This window comes from Lithobates pipiens, unplaced genomic scaffold (assembly GCF_037356315.1).
Source record: "Lithobates pipiens isolate NorthernLeopardFrog02 unplaced genomic scaffold, aLitPip1_a1.2 Scaffold_3, whole genome shotgun sequence".
Classification (NCBI taxonomy): domain Eukaryota; kingdom Metazoa; phylum Chordata; class Amphibia; order Anura; family Ranidae; genus Lithobates; species Lithobates pipiens.
In genome coordinates, this window is record NW_027507790.1 from 12,618,605 (window position 1) to 12,642,398 (window position 23,794).

General features: G+C 43.5%; 1 protein-coding gene across 2 annotated transcripts in view; it reads left to right on the forward strand.

Moving 5' to 3' along the window:
- Positions 1–23,794, forward strand: part of RBM19 (RNA binding motif protein 19) — a 130,895-nt gene that overhangs the window by 98,421 nt on the left and 8,680 nt on the right. The window contains exons 24-25 of one of the 2 annotated variants that reach the window (XM_077461269.1): positions 16,558–16,643; positions 17,800–18,287. In XM_077461269.1, the coding sequence (XP_077317395.1) occupies positions 16,558–16,640 (83 nt within the window). In that variant the 3' untranslated portion in view covers positions 16,641–16,643; positions 17,800–18,287. Of the gene's footprint in view, positions 1–16,557; positions 16,644–17,799; positions 18,288–23,794 lie in introns of those variants that run through there. The other variant, XM_077461270.1, reaches the window with a different exon arrangement.

Consider the following 23,794-nt stretch of genomic DNA (forward strand, 5'->3'; position numbering starts at 1 on the left):
GAGGAGCGGTATACACCACTCCAAATGTGCTGCTTGCAGGACATTTTTTTTAAGATCCTGCCAGCGCATCGCCTCAGTGTGAGAGCACTCTGTCTTTCACACAGACTGCAGGGGAGCCATTTTGCAGGCACTTTACAGGCGCTATTTTTAGCCCAAAAGCGCCTTAAAAAACGCCCCAGTGGGAAAGGTGTGTTAGATCAAGGGGGATTAAAAATAAATAAATAAAATAAAATCGGCCTAACATATCGGCCCAAAAAAATCGGCATTATATATCGGCTATCGGCCACCATGATTTCTAAATATCGGCATCGGCCAGAGAAAAACCCATATCGGTCGACCTCTAATCAAGCACCGGCGATGGCTCGGTTCTCACAGCTCCCTGAGCAGAGTGCTGCTGACTGTCGATCAGCATCTCTCCACTCTGCTCCTCCACGCTCACTGGAGCGTTGTGCTGTGGAGAGGTGGGGATCGGCCATCTCAGCCTCTCAGCGGCATGCTGAGAGTCTGAGACGGGTACCAGTCCAGGCACCTGGCAGATCCCGACATCCATTGTCGTGATGACGCAGTGCCTGGACGGATTCTTGTGACGTCAGCAGAGAGCAGGCTTCAGTCTGCTCCCTGCTGAAAACGGGTCACAGGAGTGCAAAATAAATTGCACTCCTGTGACCCATAGGAGAAGCCCAGCCAAACAAGCTTAGGCTGGACATCTCTTTTAATACTTTAAAAGTAGTCAAATATTTTGTTTATTTTTAGACAAAAATTTTTTACCTGTCCTGCTTTAAACCGATACTAGGGTATCCGTTTATATCCAGGTTCAATAGCTCCCTCTGAATTGTCCAGCACTAATCTCTGAAGCTGAATTATCCTGCTCCCGGACTTCAGATCACTCTACAGAATGCTCCAAAAGAGCTCCCCATATCAGAGCTCTGCTACGCAATGCTACCACATTATGTTTACAAAGAAAGTGATGTCGCATCACAGAGCTGTCTTGGGGTAAGGAGAAGTTGGCTCAGGTCTCTCCATATAAAAAATATTTTAAAAATGTACCGTATATACTTTCAAGCAAACATTTACGAACATCAGCATTTATTATTGATATTTGCAAAGTTTTTTTGTCTCTGTGTTCTCTGAAACAAAGGCAGAACTCTAGCATGGAGGTTCCATGAACCTCCCAGGAAGTTTAACCTTCACATTATATTTCCACCTATAAGATTTGACACTGGCAAACAAGAAAACTGCAAGCCAGCCTAGAACAACTCTCCCTACTACCAGCATACCCCAGTTTTTGTGCCAGTGTCCTAGAAAGATGTAAATCCTTTTCTTAGTTCTGCTGTTGTAAGGTCGAACTTGTGATTTATTTTTTAATTTTTTCTAGCCATTTTTTTCTTCTTTTTACTGCTTAAATCAAGATTCTTCTGTACATCACTGATGGAGGTTTCTCCTTTAATCGGCAACTAATCCGGACTGTTTTCCTCAGCCTTGCTTTTTTGGCCCAAACTGCATCCAGACATCACTGTACTGCACGTTGCAGGATTAGCCTGGAATTGACCTTCAGGCACTGGATTTTGCATTCCAGACTATGTAAAAGTTATCTGCGAACAGCTTACTTGGTCCAGAGCTGCCGGCCCTGTCTCTCAAGACTCACTTAGTGAGTAGGTACAGCTGATCCCGCAGCTGAATCAACTGTAGGAGATTGTCCTGGCACTTGCTGGACTTTCTTAAAAGCCTTCTGCACAAATGCAGTGGACATTTTTTATGGGATTAAAGAGGGATTCCACCTAAAAAAAAAAAAAAAAAATTATTAAAAGCCAGCAGCTATAAATACTACAGCTGCTGACTTTTAATAAATGGACACTCACCTGTCCTGGGTTCCAGCGATGCCGATCGATCTCTCAGCTGCTGCCGCCATCATTCTAGGTGAGGGAATCAGGAAGTGAAGCAAATCGGCTTCACTTCCCAGTTCCCTACTGCACATGCGCGAGTCGGGCAGCGCAATAGGAATTGTCCGCGCTGTCACTGGGACCCGTGTGTGTCCCAGCAGACAGCGCGGCAGGACAGGAAATGACATAGACTCCCATGGGAGTCTATGCCCGGAAGTGGGTGTAAATACCTGTCTTTGACAGGTATCTCCACCCCCCTCCCCCCTGTAAGGTGCCAATTGTGACACCGGAGGGGGGGAGGGTTCCGATCAGCGGAAGTTCCACTTTAGGGTGGAACCCCGCTTTAAGTTCATTTTCAAGGCAAAGAGGGACTTTGCAATTCATTTCAATTCATCTGATCACTCGTCATAACATTCTGGAGTATGTGCAAATTGCTATCATAAAAACGGAGGCAGCAGACTTGGTGTAAATGAATATTTGTATAATTCTCAAAACTTTTGGCCATGGTTGTAGTTTGACAACAAGCATCAGGAGCTTGCAGCATGCCCACTGATGTTTACATCTGCAGCCTGGAATCATGTTGTCCTCTTCTGTTAGAGTCTTTACTTCAAAGTCATCTTCCTCTGTTGGGTGTTGCAGGGTCCTCAATGCTCTGGGATGAGGTCTTTACTATGGTCATGCAGGACTTTATGACCCAGATTACCCAGTTATTTTCTGACTCTGGTCAAAGAAAACCTAAGTCCACTGCTGTGCCCTTTCCCACCGATCCTGTATGTGCTTTACCTTCACTTTTTAGCAGGTTCTGAGCTATCAGCTGTAGAGACTCGAATCTTTGTCACATGAGCTTACACCTGAGGAATTGCATACAGATACTACTCCCAAATTAAAGGACACTGTTTCTTTTCTAATTGATGCAGTGAGTACCGCTTCAAAACTTGAGGCTCAGCCTGTTACTTATACCAGTGTTGTTTCCAGCCATGGGTTTTATAGGGCCCTTAAGGCAACAGAAGCCTTCCCTTCACATTCATTTTGCAATTGTTTCTATACAAAGAAACATCCTAATTATTATTACTGATAAGTGGTTCCAGTTGAGGATTGACCTATTTTCAAGGACCCACAATGATTGGAGGTCCTTTCCAGAACTGTTTTTGATGACAGGTCTAGCATTGAACACAAATCTAGCTGTGAGTTTTCTTTGTCTGACGGGGCAAAATCCTTTAAAGAATGTTACCCCATCATTTCATATTCCTGATATATGTCTGTTGTACCATGTATTTGTATCCTGTTCGCTTTGTATTTCTTCCTTTCTGTGAAATACCTGGTGATCCTGCCAGTCACCCAGCTTTCCTATATCAAACTGACCACACTAGTCATGAGAACATATCCATCCCAGTGGGGTCAGATTTCTGGCTGCACTGGAAGGAAAGTGTGGCTGTCCTCCAATGATCAGATGTGTGCTGACAAGCCCCTCTGCACGGCCATTCACCGGGAAGATTCCAGACACCCTGTTAATGCAGAGGACTTGTCAATCGGAAGAATCTCAAATAAACATCTTGGCACTTCTAGTGATTTATTCAATGTTGGCCCAACTTGTTAGAGGGCCATCAAATCTGGATTCAGTCACGATATATGCCATGGCAACCATCAAGGAGGTCCCAGGAGTATCTCTGAGGCAAAAGAGGTAGAGCAAATCCTGCCCCAGGTAGAACTTCACGCTCCAACCTTGAAAGATGTGTACGCTCCCTCAGCCAGGAGTGTCTGGACCCATGCACCATGGGCCATGCTACTAGTCTGGAACTTCTGTCTCAATGACCAATTTGCCATCCTGCATGGCTGTTGAAGCCCAAGTCCCTAGAGACGGGGGCATATCCGCGTCTGTTATTACTATGTATAAGGCTAGGAAGTTCAATACCTACAAGGTCTATCACTGAACATCGAAGGCTTACTTCACTTAGTAAAACCAGGGGCGTTTACCCAGGGAGTTTCTCCTTGAGATGAATGCTATCCTTCCTGCAGTTTGATCATGGACTAGTGTTTGGCTCTCACAACCATTCCTTTTCAGAGACCATTGACCTCTTACTATTTGATTAGGATCTTTTTGTAGGGTTCTTCCATAAGGTTTCCCCTGTCTATTCCCTTGTAACTATAGGATCTGAAGCTAGTTCTTACTGCACTTTCAGAAGCTGTTTTTTAAACCCATTAACATGCTTCTGTTTACTTTTACCCATAAGGTTCTTGCAAAGAACACTTTTTGGGACAATGTGATTCAAGCTGTGCGAGTTTACCTCTCAGCAACAGCTTCTTTCAGGAAGACCTATACCCTTTTTATCATTGCAGAGGAGGAGCGCAGATAGCTGCTTCCTCCATCTCTGGGTGACTCATACAGACCATTGTTCAGATTTATGGCCTCAAGGATTGGGTTCTTTCCTGTTAAGGCTCACCTTAGGTCTATGAGCACTTCTTTGGCTTTTAGCATCAGGCAACTGTTTGCGAAGATTTCTAAGCTTGCCCCTGATCTTCTATTCACATGTTCTAAACCTTTTACCGGGGGAAGTTTCTGCCTCATCTGATGCCAGCTTTGGGCATAAGGTCTTTCAAGTGGCATTTGAGCTGAAGGTATTCCCCCAGATTTCTGTTGATACCTTAGGCTTGTTAGCGGTTGCTGTGTTGCCAACCCCTCATTTAAACTGCTTTTGGATGGACTGAAGGTTAAACACTTGTGACCCTCATTGGATGGGAATGAAAATAGGCTATCATATACAGTACAGGACACTGGCAACGCTTTTGAGGACACATTTTTAAGTGCCTCCCCTATAACCCTACCCCATTCCTTGAGTCCTCAGTTTTTGTTCTAGTGTCCCAAGGTAATGGACCTCTTCTCCTTAACAGAGAAACCACTGTTGGCCTAATTTTTTTATTATTTTATTTTACTTTATTATTTTACCTTCATATTCTTCATGTAACTTATCACTGTCTTCTAATGCCACAAATGGAAGCATTGCATCCAGATTGGTGCAGACTTGTTAAACTTTGGGAGCTGTACCCACGCTGTGGGGATGGCCTGTAATGTTGCTTCAATACTGGATCCTTCTGGGCACTTAGTGAATGGTTATGAAATGCTCTGCGTAGGTTTATTATAAGGTAGTCTTAAAGGAAACCTTGTAATATACGATCTTTGGTTTATTAGGTAGTAAGTTACTGACCTGGAACACGCATTCAAGGTGGACATTTAAACTCACCTAGCTTCATGCTAGTTTCAGGTTCATCACTCTGTAAGTTATGAAGCTATAATCAGAATGATAGTCCAAGAGCCTCCCATATGTCTGTCCTCACGAGTTCAGTATATGCAAATCAGTGGACACTGTTGAACCACATGGTGTTTGTCCCATTTGATTAGCTTCAGAACGACCATAGAAATACCTACAAGACATTATATTCTTAGTGCAGTCATATAAGTGATTTTTGTATTATGTAAAATACAAAAAACAATGAATGCTCTATTAGCTAGTCATGAGGTTGCAGGTGATGAGCTTACCTATTTGGTACAAAATAATACCCAAGATGTTTGTGTGTGGTTATTTGAGTTTTTTACATGCCTGTCTGCTTAAAGTGTAACTCCAGCTAATACCTATTATAGATGGAGTAGGAAAGTTAAAAATGTCTTCAGGTATTTATTGTTAGTAGAGATAAGAGTCTGAATGGCTGCACTCCGATGCATTCACCTTTATTGGAATAAAGAGTCCATGGGTCTCCTACCGCCAGCTTTACGGTCTCTGCATACCAAGATCTCCTGGGCCACAAGAATCACTGCCTTCCATTCCTGCTTGATCCTGTGTAGAAGCTGCAAAAGCAACAGAACAGGAGGGAATGCATAAATCAGTGAAAACTGATTCCACTGGAAAACCAAGGCATCTGTTCCGCATGCCAGTGGAGCCTTTGTCCTCGACATAAAGTTGTCAGTCTTTTTGTTGAACCTGGACGCTAACAGATCCACATCCAAAATTCCCCATCTTTGACATATTGACAGAAAGATGTCGGGGTGAAGAGACCATTCTCCTGGGAGGAACTGCTGGGGACTCAAGTAGTCCACCTGCCAACTCTCTATTCCTGGAATGAAGACTGCTTATAGACAAGGTATGTTGTTTTCTGCCCAAGTTAGTATATGATTCACCTCTCTCTGGGCCGCATGACTTCTCGTGCCCCCTTGGTGATTGATATAGGCCACTGCTGTGGCATTGTCGGATTGGATCCTGACAGGACAGTTTTATAGTCTGAATGTCTAGGCCTTCAGGGACAGGCGTGCTGCCCGAAAGATCATTTCTGATTTGGACCATTTTCCTTGGACAGATGCTTCTTCCAGGACTGCTCCCCAGCCCAGAAGGCTGGCATCTGTTGTTACTGCCTTCCAGGTAACTCGTAGGAAGGATTCCCTTTTTGGAGGTTCTTAGCTATCAACCACCAACTGAGGCTTTGGCGCACCTTTGGGGATAAATGTAAGTCTAGAGCTTGGACCTTTTTGTTCCAAGTCGATAGGACACTGTTGTGCAGTAGTCTTGAATGAAATTGAGCATAAGGAAAGGCCTCAAATTAAGCCACAATCTTTCCCAACAATCTAATGCAAAGTCGAATAGAAGGATTCTTCTTTGCTTTGACCACCTGAATCAGTTGCCTGGGGCAAGAACACCCTCTTCTGAGCTGTATCTATGATCAGACCCAAGTATTCCAATGTCTTTGGTTTTAAGGAAGATTTCTCTAGGTTGAGAATCGTACCTAGGTATTCCAGGTAGCTGACTGTGGTGACCAAACTTTGGTCTAAGCAGGCTACCGACTGATCTATCAAGAGTAGATCATCTAAGCTAGAATCGTTATACCTTGAGCCCTTAATCTGGCTAAAGGGGGAGCCAAGACCTCTGTAAAAACTCAAAGTGCAGTAGCTAGACCAAAAGGCAGAGCTACAAACTTAAAATGAAGATTTTCTATCTCAAATTGTAGATATTTCTGGTGAGTGGGAAAAATAGGTACATGGAGGTAAGCATCCTTGATGTCGATTGACGCTAACAGTTCTCCACCTTGTAGAATGGAGACCACTGATCGGATTGACTCCATGCGAAAAGAGCGGATATTCAGAAAACGGTTTAGATCTTTGAGATCTAGAAAAAATCTCTGACATCCCCATTTGGTTTTGGTACCATGAAAAGGTTTGAATAAAACCCTAATCCCTGCTCTTTCATGGGGACCACGGATATCACTTTTTGAGACAAAAGATGGTTCCAAGCTTGAAAGAGAGACTATTTCTCTGGATCCCTGGGAACGTTTAATCTGAGGAGACAGGAACTCTCGGAACTCTAGTTTGTAACCTAGAGATATTGAGGAAGCCACCCATTTGTCTCGACACTCTTCCTGCCACACCCTTGAGAACTGCAGAAGTTCCCCACCCCCCCATCCCCCCCCCCTCCCAACTCGAGCAAGCGGGGACCCCCTTCATAAGGAGGTTTTAGTATTTTTGTTTTGTGAGTTTCCTCCCCCAGATCCTCTTTTGTCACTGGGGTTGACCCTGAGGTGGAGGCCGTCGTGACTGCCTGGAGGCTGATGCTCCTGGCACTGGAGAAGAAGCTCGTTTAAAAGAAAAATGCTTAATCCTCTTCTTAACTGGCAAAGGGGAACTTTTCCCTTTAGAAATTCTTTGGATGTATTTATCCAGATTATCCCCAAACAGCCGTTCAACGCGAAACGGAAAACGAGCTTTTTGCATGGCGCTTTGGCTGACCAATTTTTCAACCATAGAACCATAAAACATAACGCCCCTGGTATTCCGGCCAAATCTTGGGCCTGCTGATCAGGAAAAATCTTGAGCACCTATTTAAACTGGTCTCTTAAGCGCTGACATACACCGATTGCTGCCAGCACAGGCTGAACCACTGAACCTGCCAGAGAAAAGTTGTTTTTAAATAGGAATTCCAACCTTTTATACGTTGGATCCTTCAGCATTTGAGCGTTGTCTACCGGACAAGTACAATTTTTATTCACAGATGATACGGCAGCATCAATTGCATTTCTTATTAAATTCTTCCTCCATAGGATAAAGTGTTGAAAACTTTTTTGGAGGATAAAACGGTTTATCTGGGTGCTCCCACTCAGAATACATAAGCTTTTGTAGCAATGAATGTATAGGAAAAGTATGAATAGCTTGGGGTGGCTTTAGCGAACCCAAACAAGAAGTGGGCTCATTGACTGACTCAGCTGATGGCAGCATCAATATGGAGCGGACCAATTCAGTAAGAGATTTGTACCATCAATCTTTCAAATTGTGAACCTGATCCATTTGTATTTGACTCCTCAGAAGAGGAGTCATCAGCCTCTTTCTGTTCCCCTGAGAAATTCATCATCTCTCGCCCCCTGTTCCTCAGTTTGAGGGTCCTGGGACATGGAAGGGGACCTATCGTGCTTAGTCCCACTCTGGGATGCGAATAAAGCATCAATCTTTTGTGCCAACCCTAAAATGGTTGAGGAAAAAACCTCTTCAGTGATATAGACAGGGGCTGCAGTGTTGAAAGCACACCAGTTGCAACACCTAACGGCACTGATGGCTCACTCTGGCCAGCCACCTCAGAACTTTCAGGGGAGGATGCCATCTTTTTTGAGATGGTTCTAGACCTTTTTGTGGCTGAAGAAGTCCTTCTTGAGCTCTTTTTTGAGGTGTTTTTACACACCCTTCCGACCATAGCCCGATGCACAAAGCAGAGGTACTGCCAGAAGGATCGCATCCAGCCCTGCTACTGCTATTAATGCTCAGCCTGCTGCAAATAGTAAATGTGTCAAAAGGAATGCCTGTGTCACCAAACCTCTTTCATGCCCCTCTTTGCTCTTGTGTCCTTTCAACAACTTGCAGCCAGCACAATAGAGTTTTTAAAGCACACACCCACGCCAGACGTTGGAGGACGCCAATGCCACGGTAAGCCCCGATCCCTCCGTATGGTAACCCCCCTTTCTTTTTTCAAAAGGGTTTTCTCGCGTGAGCACGGGCCTCCGATCTGACGGCTTGTGTGGTAGAGAGGGATGGCGAGGAGGAGACCTGAAAGCCGCCGCCATGCTAGAGCCGGTGAAAGAAAAAAAAAACCTTGGACACTGGCGAAAAAACTGAGGTACTCCCAGTAGTGGGAGGGGTTATATAGGGAGAGGACTTCCTGTCTTAGGGTGTGCCAGTGTCCATGACATGAAGGTGGCCTATCACCCACATAGTAACTACTATGGCTCTGTCTCCCATGATGTACGATAAGAAAAACCATTGGTGACCAAATACGCCACTGTGGATTGAAATCCTGCAGCGTCCACAAGGCCCCCATCCTCAAGAAGGCACATATAGAGACCCATCTGAAGTTTGCCAATGATCATCTAAAGGATTCAGAAAAGGATTAGGAGAAAGTGCTATGGTCAGATGAGACCAAAATTGAGCTCTTGGGCATTAACTTGACTCGCCTGGTTTGAAGGAAGAAAAATGGTGAGTATGACCCTAAGAACGCCATCCCTACAGTCAAGCACAGAGGTGGAAACATTATGCTTTGGGGCTGTTTCTCTGCTAAGGGTGCATGCCGAATTTCCCACATTGAGGGGCCACTAGACAGGGACATGTATTGTAAAATCTTGGATGAGAACCTTCTTCCCTCAGCCATAACACTGACAATAGATCGTGGATGGGTCTTGCAGCATGACAATGATCCAAAACATACTGCCAAGGCAACAAAGGAGTTGCTTCTGAAGAAGCACATTAAGGTCATAGAGTGGCCTAGCCAGTCTCCAGACCTTAATCCTATAGAACATTTATGGAGGAAGCTGAAACTTTGAGTCGCCAAGCAACGTGTGCAAACCTGGTAACCAACTACAAGAAACATCTTACCTCTGTGTTTGCCAACAAGGGTTTCTCCACCAAGTCATAGTTTGCTCAGGGATCAAATACTTATTTTACTCACTGAACTGCAACTACATTTGTATCATGTGTTTTTTTCCTAGATTTTTGGTTAATATTCTGTCTCTATCATTTAGAATACACCTATGATAAATATTATAGACTCTTCATTTCTTTTGTGTGGGCAAATTGCAAAATCTGCAGGGGATCAAATAAATATTTTCCCCACTGTATACTATAACCGATATATAGGTTGATGTACTCATTACATTCACATTCAGTGATCCAGACGTGATAGGGCCATACCATCAGGAAAAAAAAAAAAACCTGCACCACATTTGCGCACAAATAAACCAAATTAAAACAAACAATTAAATAAGATGTACATATGGTCAAATGCTCAGTAAAGGTATAGGTAGATGATGGTGGAACTTGAGAAGGTGGTGATCTCAACCGGTGGAATACAAAAAATGCAGAGGTCGAACTGGCAAGTGACGAATATCTAATCCCACTCTTGGATGGATACATGTTAATTCTTTCCAGTTCATTTCAGAGCTATTGAATTTCTAGTATTTGTATTGTCGTCGTCCCCCCCAAAGGTTTTTTTTTTTATATCTTAATAAATGTAGATTTTTACCATATCCCATGAAAGTTCAAAAGTTTCCTCAAATCTTCTGCCCATTGTTTCTTGAACTGATAGGACAACGGTACATCATTGTGTAATATATATATTTGATCAGTAATGATAATCAATTTTAACATAAAAAAAAAAAGGGGGAGGACATACCATATTGGCCCCATAACGAATGAGGAAGGACAGCTGATTACAAAGGATGGGAACATGGCAAAGGTATTGAATTTATTCTCTTCAGGCTTCACAAGGGTTTCGGGGGACTTCAGTAACCAAAACTACAGTGTTTGTCCTCGTGACATCACAGGAAGCACCCTCATGGCTAACAGAGGACAAAATTAGAAATAGCCTTGGGAAACTCGACATTAATCACCGGAACTGGATGGCTTGCACCCGAGGGTACTTGGGGAACTCAGTCAAGCAATTGCCAGACCATTGTTCCCAATTTTACTGACAGCCTACTGACTGAAATGGCAGCAGCTGATTGGATATTAACAGTAATCAACATGGATTCATGAAGAATCGCTCTTGCCAAACCAATCTATTAACCTTCTATGAGGAGGTGAGCTGCCATCTAGATAAAGGGTGGTGATAAATAGAGAATACTCGGAATGGTCAGGGGTGGGAAGTGGGGTCCACCAGGGTTCTGTGCTGGGACCAATCCTGTTTAATTTGTTCATGAACGACCTAGAGGATGGGGTAAACAGTTCAATCTCTGTATTTGCAGATGACGCTAAGCAGGGCAATAACTTCTCCGCAGGATGTGGAAATCTTGCAAGAAGATCTGAACAAATTAACGGGGTGGGCAACTACATGGCAAATGAGGTTTAATATAGAAAAATTTTAAATAATGCATTTGGGTGGGAAAAATATGAATGCAATCTACTCACTAGGGGTCTCTGGGGGAATCTAGGATGGAAAAGGACCTGGGGGTCCTAGTAGATGTTAGGCTCAGCAATGGCATGCAATGCCAAGCTACTGCTAATAAAGCAAACAGAAATTTGGCATGCATTAAAAAGGGGGTTAACTCCAGGCATAAAACAATAATTCTCCCATTCTACAAGACTTTGGTCTGGGCTCACCTGCAGTATGCTGTCCAGTTCTGGGCACCAGTCCTCAGGAAGTATGTACTGGAAATGGAGCGAGTACAGAGAAGGGCAACAAAGCTAATAAAGGGTCTGGATGTTATTAGTTATGAAGAAAATGTTGCAAACACTGAACTTAATCTCTCTGGAGAAGAGATGCTTGAGAGGGGATATGATGACCCCACAATAGGGATAAAACTTTTTTGCGGAAGGGAGTTTAACAAGACAAGTGGCCACTCATTAAAATTAGAAAAAAAGAGTTTTAACCTTAAACTGCATAGACGGTTCTTTACTGTAAGAGCGGCAAGGATGTGGAATTCCCTTCCACAGGTGGTGGTTTTAGCGGGGGGCATCAACAGTTTTAAAAAACGATTTAGTTAAGCACTTGAACGACCACAACATACAGGGATATACAATGTAATATTGACATATAATCACACACATAGGTTTGACTTGATGTACTTATGTATTTTTTTCAACCTCACCTACTATGTAACTATGTAATAATTAAAACTTTTGTAGTCTGCATATGGGTGTCCTCACCTTTCCTACAAATTTCAGCCCAACATGTATCCCATCGCATTTATTTATACAATACTTCTCTTTATATGGTTTCCTATAGTTTATCACCCTCTTTTTATAGTTCTATTTGTTCTCTCACATAGCTTTAGAGCTCGCTTGATATCCACTTAACCACTTGCCGACCGCCGCACGACGATATACGTCGGCAGAATGGCACGGGCAGGCATATTGGCGTATATATAAGTCCATGCCTGCCCGCGGGTGGGGGGCCCGATCGGGCCCCCCCCCGGTGCCTGCGGCGGTCTGCATTCGTTCGGGAGAGATCAGGGATGAGGGGACGGCCATTCATTCATGGCCACCCCCTCGCGATCTCTCTCGACGAATGGAAATCCCCCGTGACATCACTTCCTCTCCTGTAATGTAAACACAGGAGAGGAAGTGATGTATTCTCTCCTCCGTGTCGGTATTTTCCGTTCCGACACGGAGGAGAGCGGATCGGTGAGTTGCACCAACACTCTACACACACAGTAGAACATGCCAGGCACACTCACACCCCCCCTTTACCCCCCGATCACCCCCCCAATTACCCCTGCCCCCCAGTCACAGTGACACCAATGTCATTTTTTTTTTTTTTTTTTTTTTTTTTTGCATTGGTGTCATTTGTGACTGTAATAACTGTTAGGGCAGTTAGAGTTAGCCCCCTTTAGTTCTAATGTACCCCCCTAACCCCCCCAATAAAGGTTTAACCCCGTGATCACCCCCCGTCGCCAGTGTCACTAAGGCTGGGTTCACATTGCAGCGGTTTATGAGAACGAATGTGATTCGCACCGCACTGCAGTGCAAATCACATCCGATCTCTGTGCGATTCGAGTTCAGCCATTCGCCGCACCCGCCGCACCCGCCACACCCGCCGCACCCGCCGCAAATTCGCACGGGACCCTTTTTTTGGCCCGCAGCAGAATCGGATCGCATGGGTGTTCACACCATGCAATCCGAGTTTGCAGATCGCACTGCGATATGCGAACTGATCTGGGGGTGTCAGTAACATTTCACTGACACTCCCAGCAGTTCGCATAGGGCAGTGTGAACTGCCGCCGGGAGGCATGCGATGCGGGAACCCGCCGCGGATTCGCGGCGTTTCCGCATCGCTCCAGTGTGAACCCAGCCTAATAAGCGATCATTTTTCTGATCGCCGTATTAGTGTCACAGGTGACGCTAGTTAGGCAGGTAGGTATTTAGGTTCGCCGCAGCTTTTTATAGCGCCAGGGACCCCCATATACTACCGCATAAAGCCCCCTGATTGCCCCCTAGTTAACCCTTTCACCAGTGATCACCATATAACTGTTACAGGTGACGCTGGTTGGTTAGTTATTTTTTTATAGTTTCAGGGCACCCGCCATTTATTACCTAATAAAGGTTTAACCCCCTGATCACCCGGCGGGTGTCATTTGTGACTAATAACTGTTAGGGCAGTTAGGGTTAGCCCCCTTTAGTTCTAAGGTACCCCCCTAACCCCCCCAATAAAGGTTTAACCCCGTGATCACCCCCCGTCGCCAGTGTCACTAAGGCTGGGTTCAGATTGCAGCGGTTTGAGAACGGATGTGATTCGCACCGCACTGCAGTGCAAATCACATCCGATCTCTGTGCGATTCGAGTTCAGCCATTCGCCGCACCCGCCACACCCGCCGCACCCGCCGCAAATTCGCACGGGACCCTTTTTTTGGCCCGCAGCAGAATCGGATCGCATGGGTGTTCACACCATGCGATCCGAGTTTTCAGATCGCACTGCGATATGCGAACTGATCTGGGGGTGTCAGTAACATTTCACTGACACTCCCAGCAGTTCGCATAGGGCAGTGTGAACTGCCGCCGGGAGGCATGCGATGCGGGAACCCGCCGCGCATTCGTGGCGTTCCCGCATCGCTCCAGTGTGAACCCAGCCTAATAAGCGATCGTTTTTCTGATCGCTGTATTAGTGTCACAGGTGACGCTAGTTAGGCAAGTAGGTATTTAGGTTCGCCGCAGCTTTTTATAGCGCCAGGGACCCCCATATACTACCGCATAAAGCCCCCTGATTGCCCCCTAGTTAACCCTTTCACCAGTGATCACCATATAACTGTTACAGGTGACGCTGGTTGGTTAGTTATTTTTTTATAGTTTCAGGGCACCCGCCATTTATTACCTAGTCTCACTAGTGTACCCCTAAATTTAGGGGTGTCTACTTTCCAAAATGGGGTCATTTGGGGGGGGTTTGTGCCATCTTGGCATTTTATGGCCTTCAAAACTGTAACGCCCTTAGAAAGCCTGAAGGCGGTGCTTGGTTTTCGGGGCCCCGTACGCGGCTAGGCTCCCAAAAAGTCCCACATATGTGGTATCCCCGTACTCAGGAGAAGCAGCAGAATTTATTTTGGGGTGTCATTTCACATATGCCCATGGCATGCGTGAGCAATATATCATTTAGTGACAACTTTGTGAAAAAAAAAAAAAAAAAAAAAAAGTTTGTAATTTTCCCGCAACTTGTGGCAAAATATAAAATATTCCATGGACTCAACATGCCTCTCAGCAAATAGCTTGGGGTGTCTACTTTCTAAAATGGGGTCATTTGTGGGGGTTTTGTGCCATCTTGGCATTTTATGGCCTTCAAAACTGTAATAGGTAGTGAGGAGTGAAGTCAAATATTTACGCCCTTAGAAAGCCTGAAGGCGGTGCTTGGTTTTCGGGGCCCCGTACGCGGCTAGGCTCCCAAAAAGTCCCACATATGTGGTATCCCCGTACTCAGGAGAAGCAGCAGAATTTATTTTGGGGTGTCATTTCACATATGCCCATGGCATGTGTGAGCAATATATCATTTAGTGACAACTTTGTGAAAAAAAAAAAAAAAAAAAAAAAGTTTGTAATTTTCCCGCAACTTGTGGCAAAATATAAAATATTCCATGAACTCAACATGCCTCTCAGCAAATAGCTTGGGGTGTCTACTTTCTAAAATGGGGTCATTTGTGGGGGTTTTGTGCCATCTTGGCATTTTATGGCCTTCAAAACTGTAATAGGTAGTGAGAAGTGAACTCAAAAATTTACGCCCTTAGAAAGCCTGAAGGCGGTGCTTGGTTTTCGGGGCCCCGTACGCGGCTAGGCTCCCAAAAAGTCCCACATATGTGGTATCCCCGTACTCAGGAGAAGCAGCAGAATTTATTTTGGGGTGTCATTTCACATACGCCCATAGCATGTGTGAGCAATATATCATTTAGTGACAACTTTGTGTAAAAAAAAAAAAAAAATTTTTTTTTTGTCATTATTCAATCGCTTGAGGCAAAAAAATAAAATATTCAATGGGCTCAACATGCCTCTTATCAATTTCCTTAGGGGGTCTACTTTCCAAAATGGGGTCATTTGGGGGGGTTTTGTACTGCCCTGCCATTTTAGCACCTCAAGAAATGAGATAGGCAGTCGTAAACTAAAAGCTGCGTAAATTCCAGAAAACGTACCTTAGTTTGTAGATGTGACAACTTTTGCGCAAACCAATAAATATACAATTATTGACTTTTTTTTTACCAAAGACATGTGGCTGAATACATTTTGGCCTAAATGTATGACTAAAATTGAGTTTATTGGATTTTTCTAATAACAAAAAGTAGAAAATATCATTTTTTTTCAAAATTTGCGGTCTTTTTACGTTTATATCGCAAAAAATAAAAATCGCAGAGGCAATCAAATACCATCAAAAGAAAGCTCTATTTGTGGGAAGAAAAGGACGCAAATTTTGTTTGGGTACAACATTGCATGACCGCGCAATTACCAGTTAAAGCAGCGCAGTGCCAAAGTGTAAAAAGACCTCTGGTCATTTACCAGCAAAATGGTCCGGTCTTAAAGTGGTTAATAATCAGCAAAAAAAAAAAAATTACTTTATCTGGTCGTCTGTCTTATTCAGTTGTATTTTAAATGTTCTTTAATTATTATTTTTTTTTTTTTTTTTAAATATGCCTTTTTTTTGTTTCACTTTTTTTATCAACTTTCCTAATTCTTCCGCTCTTTCTCTCCTTTCTGTCTTTCTCTCCCCCTCCTTCGCTTTCACTGTCAGCAACTGTGTCTCCTAGCAGGTTAATTAGTATTGACTAGTTTTCTGCATTCTGTAAACATGTCAGTCAATGGGGCCTCCCACTCCATCCTCAAAGGATGGAACTTCCCTGGAGAAGACAGCAGGGCAACAGTGAGAAATAATGCAGGGGATTTGGGGAATACGGGTGTGCCACTCATCCAAGAAGTCACCATTCAGTGTGCAGGATACTTAAACACCTTTTGTGGCCAAGTTAAGAACTGCATAATATTTTCCGTTAAGGTATGAGTGTAATAAAGCTGTGAGTACTTTCTGCCATTTTGAAAAAACATTTTACTAATGTAACATAATGTATATTCAATATTTCCTTTGTTTATAAAACAATAAGGATTATTAGCATTGCACATCTGACTTCTTGACATTGCACGTGCCATTTTGCCATAACGCTAATTTGCACCTTGTCCTCTTTGCTCCTTTTCACACAGGTCCTCCAAAAAAAAAAAGCAAAGCTTCTGCTCTGATGGAGGATTTCATGGAGAGCCTAGAGCCAGATGCTCTGGATGAATAAAAAGTAAGCATGATGGTCCCAGGTTCCACTGAAAATTAGAACGGCCTAGACCATATTTAGAGAATAACAACACAGTCAGTGGGGGTATCTGTGCATTTCCCAAAATATACTCTACTGCAGATCTAGACCTCATGTTATTTGTCCAGGATTGTTATTTTCTCTGTACCACTAAGTATAGTGCATGCACAGCATTTTATAGACTGGACCAACAGATATTTATATATTTAGGATATGGTTTAAATGCCTGCATGTAAATTATATACACATGCACACAGATAATTCTTAGTAATAGCACATGTAATTTCTCATATATGTATTCAAATCCATATTGTTGTGCAGTTAATGTGCTCTGTCTTCATGTGTACGCATGCTGACAGGTGGTGAGTGTAGATACTGCAGGTAGCTGGGAAAACCTGGTTCAGCTAGAGCTTTATGCTGGAACAGATGAAGTAGGATGATGCCCCCCTTCTCTTCCCCTTGGGCACCATGTGATTGACACTTACAAATGACCCAGCTGAGCGCGCAGCGCTGTGACAGAGCCGCTCCTCCCAGACTGCCAGCGTTTTGTCATCTCATTACCAGCCGTCCCCTGATTCCACTCAGCCGAGAGAACCTTTAATACCAGCAATCTCTGTGTAACACTGTGGCCAGATGGGCTCCTCTCCCCCTTCTTTTCCAAGTGCAGCCTCCCTCCTCCGGATGCCCAGTCTGTCCAGTGTTTGTATTTCCTCTTTTTCTTTTCTAGCATGAGCATCTCCCTGTCCTCTTATATCTGCAACCCTTTTCTAGACTTAAATCACAATTTTATATTTCATATGTCCATTCTTTGGCCCTCTTTATGTCTCATGTAGGTAATTTAATTTCCAAGGCTTTTTGGCTGTCTTTCTATTTGCCCCTCTATATTTTTTTCATTTGTTATTATTTATTCATAGGAGGGACACAAATTTTTACCAGTACTTTTTGTGACTATAATATACAGAGCCATTTTCTAGCATGCTATTACAGCAGTCGACACAGTGTATATAGCAAGCTGTTTGATTTGCAGACATGCCTCTGAATGCACAGCTAAGCACAGTTGCTAGCCTCAGGCTTTGCTGCTACTGAGCTGATTTTTCTTGGCTGTCTGGGTTAACTGTGGTCCTCCTTTTTCCCCACTTAGGTTCTGTGAACTGATTCTCTAGAGCCTGTCGTCATTCAAATTACACCAGTTTAAGAAGTGATTCTGACCCCCTGTGACAAAGCTTTTTTGGAACATTGATGGACCTTTGACCGCTTTGACTTCTGGAATTCAACAGGACACTTCTGTGCTTGATTTTTATGCAAGGACATTATATGGTTTTGAAGAGTTTAAAAAGAGAGCACAATGTTTTTCTATTTTTCTACTTTTTATTTTTAACAGCCAACCTGCAGAGACTATTGTGACAATCCACATAAAACTCTTCACCCAAAAGCCCATTGGAAATAATGTGATCTCAGGCTTGTGAACCAAAGAAGCCAATGCATTTCTGGTGCATTATGGCACTTGACAGATCCCAGGGTCTGAAAGTGGAAAAAGAGATGACAGAAGCGTATGCTCTATTTATATTTAAGCTAACAAATGCAGAGCCAGTGATGCGTTTTGTTTAATTAAAAGTCAAATTTTATATATTTCTGGCTTTGTTTCTGTTTCGGTACATATAGCTTGTGCTGAAAATCTGAAGAAGGGGATTAACCCAATCTTTATGGGCAGTGGGAAGAATATATAATGATATGATGGACTTCAAGAAGAAAACGGTTTTACAAGTAGTCTGAAAGTTCTACAAAAAGATGTTTGGTTACATGTGTTGCTAGGATGGATTAGAGTTTGTAGCTGAATACAGAAAGAAAAAATCCTGATGTTTTATAAAGAATATATTATGTTGAAACCATCCAAGTGTTAAGAAAAACATCCTATGTATCAAGAACAAATGAGTTACAGTTTGTAGACTACACACTCCTTTGCAGACTGGCAGGGGTTAATCCCAGGGTTGTGGGGCAGTGTGAAGATGTTAACGCAATGTGACATTTGTGAAATTGAGCCCCGGCGTTGCCACGGTGACAACCGGACCGCCATGCTGCCTGATGAGATGTTAAATGGTTTTGGCCTCCTGTCAGTACGCAGCCCATCCCCAGGGTGGGGGTGGCTGCTCAGGGGACCCTTCACTCTATCCGTGCTCATCCAAAATTAGGCAAAAGGTGATGTCCAGCAGGAGCAGAGCACACTCTATTTATCTGTGAGATACCTGCTTTATAATCAGACCAAGGTATGTTTGCAGTACTGTGTCTGATCCAAACCGTGCTGTTCCTGTATCAGCAGACAGCCACGTCTGAGAATACATTTAGGAAGAGTGCTGCAATCTGGAAAAAGAAAAAACGTAAAAAAAAAAAAAAATTTTGTCATGACTGCCGCTACTTAACACGACTTTGATGTATCCATCCACACATGGATGATACTGTCACTGATCTCAAAAATGATACTTGGAGTACTAATTTGCAAAATATATAGAAAAACAGAATTTCTTTCAGTCTCTATGATGTGCTACTTTAAAGGAATTCTAGGCTTTACCTAAAGATTTATCCACTCCCAAACCTTCAAATGAAGGCTGTTATGTTAGAAATATGGAAACTGGCATTGCTGATTTTTTATTTTTATATTGAAGGGCAAGCTTTGGGTCCATCATCCTTATTCTTGCTTTCACTTTTTCCTGCGTCAATCACTTGGGACAAGTATGCACATAGCAGGTGTTACAACATCTAGAGCACTTGTTCCAAGAAAATGATGTGCTTTGTAGTAAGGGCCAGTTCACACCACATGCAGTCCAGTGCGTTGTTTTTTTCTGCATCAAAAATGCATGGAAAGTAGGTTATATGGTTTCCAATGGCATAGTTCACACCAGCGCGGTCAGTTCCGGGGCATTCCAGTTCCAGAAAAAAACAAGTAGAACATGTTGCATTTTTCCTGCACTGGACTGTACTGAAACACAGTAAAACACATCAAAAATGCACTGGACACTAGTACAGTGAAAAAACAAAAAGCACCTAGAATGCATCTGGAAATGCATCAAAAACGCACCAGAACACGTTAAAGTATTAAAACCGCGCGTGCAGAAACACATCTAGAACACATCTAGAACGGATCTGGAGTGTGTTTTTGTGGTGTAAACCAGCCCTAAGGAATGAATGAGAATGACCAGTGCTAGTAACTATCCTTAAATGAAAATACCTACTGCTCCTGGGTCACAAGTACTTAAAAGATTATGTAGGGCAGGATGATCAGGTGGAGTCAAAGGCTGCTAATTGTAATAACAAATGGGTCCCTGGTGTGCAACTGATCACATCATCATGTAGTTCCACTCAGTGCACATATATGAACATGCACTATGCATGTACAGTATGTCCTGTAAGAAAGTTGCTTTAACACTGATTCAAACCTTTACCACATTTATGGTAATTAGAAAGGTTCTTTATTTGCATATTACATCCTACTATCCTCTTGACTTAAAGTTGAATTGCCACTACCGAAGTTTGTGGGGTTTATTTTTATTTTTTTTTCCCCAAAGCACACTTCCTATGCCATAGTAATGTTTTTTTTTATATATATATTTTGCTTGTTGAGAAGGCTTAGCAGTGCAGTGGTATAGGTCTGCATTGAAGTCCCAACTGCAAAATTGTATTTACTTGTCCGGAGGTAGTTTGAGAAGAGGCAGTGTGATGGCGCCATTATACACAAATGTAAAAAAAAAAAAAAAAATAGCAGTGCCAAATTCCCATGTAGTTTTGACAGGCATATTTACCATTGTTCCCTATACCATGAATACAAACATCCCACTCATGTAAATAACTGCTTTGCCTCGTCTACATATATTACTACACATTGCTAATAAACATACATGGTTGCTTATTTTTCTGTCAATCCAAACCTAAACTGTGTTGTTAAAGTGGTTGTAAACCCTTACAAACCACTTTGACCTACAGGTAAGCCTAGATTGAGGCTTACCTGTAGGTCTAAGAAATATCTCCTAAACCTATACGGTTTAGGAGATATTTACCCGAAGACAGCCACCGCTCCCGCACTGGGCAGGCCGCAGATTGTGGCGATATGCCGCAAGTGTCTGCTCCCGTGCGCATGCGCGGGAGTGACATCATCGCGGCTCCGGCGAATCACAGCGCCGGAGCAGCGAGAGCCGGAAGTCGCTCCGGGATACATGGCAGCGGCGAAGAGGAAGACGGAGGACCACTTCGGGGGCTTCGTTCTCAGGTAAGTTATTCATAATGAGCTAGTATGCTATGCATACTAGCTCATTATGCCTTTGCCTTGCAGGGTGTTTTTTTTTGTCCTTCCTAGGGTAAATTGTGTGTATTAAACAAATATTTCTGAGCATGAGTCTATTAAACCAGCAATGTACCTACAATACCGCAGAAAATAAGGCCACATCGAAGACCATAATGAAGCAAGCCATGTTTTCTTCTTCAGCCATTGAGTGTCACAGGAATTCAGAAACAGTTGGGTTATACTGTTGCCTACAGAAGGTTTGGATACTGGCAAACAGAAAAAATGTAAGCCAGTCTCAAAACATTCCTCTACCCACTGTCCAAGGAAATTTTAACTCATCTTCAGATCTGCCGCAAAAAATCAAATTTTTGCTAGCCTTCTAATTTTTTCGTAATTTTTCCTTGCTGACTTAAATCGAGATTCTCACTACTACTTGCTACACCTCTGGTTGAGGTGGTCTCTACAGTTATCCAAAGTGGCAGCAATTCAGCACTAGCTTTGGAGGCTGTACCCACAACCATTTGACTGGACGGTGCGGGGAATGCCTGGAATATGTCTTATGGGCATTGTGCTCTGCAATGTGGTGTTTTTCACAGAGCACTTTGAGTCCAGAGCTGATGCAAAGCTACAGATGTGACCTTGTCTCTAAACGCCTAATGAGTAGAGCTTATTAGGATGAAGCATCACGAGCTACTTCACTGTTGCATTGTTGTGCACTATTTAAATTTCCAGGTACCCTCAGTTTACCCGTATTGTTATAGGGATGCCCTAGTCAAACTCAGTTTTGATCATTGCGTGCAATGCCCACACCCATAGCCATAGGGACCCCATGTCCACTTTGGACTTCTTATCTGCTTGTGCTAGGATACTGAATCATTCTGCCTAGAGATGCTCTAAGCACACTGTGAAACCATCACCTACAGAGTTTGTCTCTGAACGTCCTTAGCCTTCTACTCAAGCTGGTCCTAGGGCCTCGTCACTGTCTCTGATTCAGATTGAGTCCCAAGAATCTCTCTTGGATGACGCTGTGTTGTCTATGCCTTGGATTTTTTTAGAGCTACTACTTTTGCAAGACCTTCCTGCTGCATGAGCTATTTTACATCTTCCACTATGCGGACTGGAAATACCCTAAAGGCTTCTGGACTTCACCTGAGAATGTTTTGGAACATTTTCCCCTTGTCCAGGGAGAATCTGATTTATTACCCTTCAAGGAACATTGTTTCTTTGGACCTGCTGTTGACAGTGTTATAAGTATGGTGGTTGTATGCACCGCATGCCTCAGTGCAGGAGGTCTGTATGTAAGAAGGCAACCCTGTTTCTTCATCTACCTCAATGGTCATTAAACATTGGCTTTCAAAGCCTACCCCTGTCCCATTCAAGCTTTAGGGTTCAAAGTCAGAGGTCAGCTTACTCCTCTGGTAAGCCTTCTGCAGGAAGATGCACCCCTACTTCTACAAGTGGGGGTTGTTTTGTAGTTACAGATAGGTTCTTTCTGTTCTTTCTTAGCATTTGGAGGCACTAGTTACCCTTATAGCTCACCGGCTAAGCGCTTGTATCTAGCATGTCTTTGTCAGCTGTCCCTCGCCTTTTTTAGGATTACTGCATTGAGTAGAGTCTACTAGGTGTGTCAAGGACCTCCATACCTTGGGACTATTATTTTGCTATTCTAGTGAGTACTTGTCCTGATACCTGACATTGATTCGCACTCCTTTCTCCAGGATTCGGTTGCACCTCTTAGGTTCACACCTATGTGTTCTGCAGTTTGTAGAAACGCACTACAGTCCATTTAACTTGATTTCCTATGATACACGTTCACATCTATGTTTTTCAGCAGGTGCATTTTTGGAAAGGCTCTGGGACTTTTTTTCCCCCCCCGCAGAAGATTGCTTTTTGCATGTAATAAACTTCAATGGACCTGCACCAAAAACACAAGTGTTTTATGCATTTAACACGTTTTGCATTTTGTTTTTTTGTTTTTTTCTCCATAAAAAAACTGTGTATAGCTGGTTGTTAAGAAGCGGGGCGGGAAGTCGGCCAGCGCGTCCTTAACCGATGAGTCACCAGTTGTCTCGCTTATGCCCTCCCTTTTCTGACCTACTGGACTGCATGCTCAGGTAAGTGTCTGCTATGGATTTTAAGGGGACCCCATGCCATTTTTTTATGTAATTTCAGCGCTGGGTTTCCCCCTCAATCCATACCAGGCCCTTCAGTTCTGATATGGATTTTAAGGAAAACTCCACGGAAAAATTAAAACAAAAAAAATGGTGTGGGGTTCTCCCCAAAATCCATACCAGACCCTTTTTCCCAGAATGTAGCCCAGCAGGTCATGAAAGGGAGGGAATAACGAGCGAGCCCCCCCTCCTCCTGAACCATACCAGGCCACATGCCCTAAACATGGAGGCCCCCAGATCCCAGCCCCCCCCCCCTCAATGTAAATGAGTATGAGGTACATAGTACCCCTACCCATTCAACAAAAAAGTGAATAAAGACATAACATGACTTTTTGACAAGTCCTTTATTTAAAAATTAAAAACAATGTCACCTGATGTAAATCCATTGTCAATCATGACGCCCACCACCGACCCAAAAAAAGAAGCCCTGTCTGACAGTCCTTAAATAGCTAAGGGGCGCTCATTGACCAATGCATGCTGGGTCAGTGAAGTCACAGGGGGCGGGGTCACCCAGTGATTTCCCCAGGTGGCCCCACCCCTTAGCTATTTAAGAACTGGCAGATGGTGGGAGCTTTTTTTGGGGGGGGAGGTTTGGCGGCGGCGGATGTTGTGATTGACAATGGATCTACATCAAGGGACCTTGTTTTTTATTTTTTAATGAAGGACTTGTCAAACACTTATGTTGTGTCTTC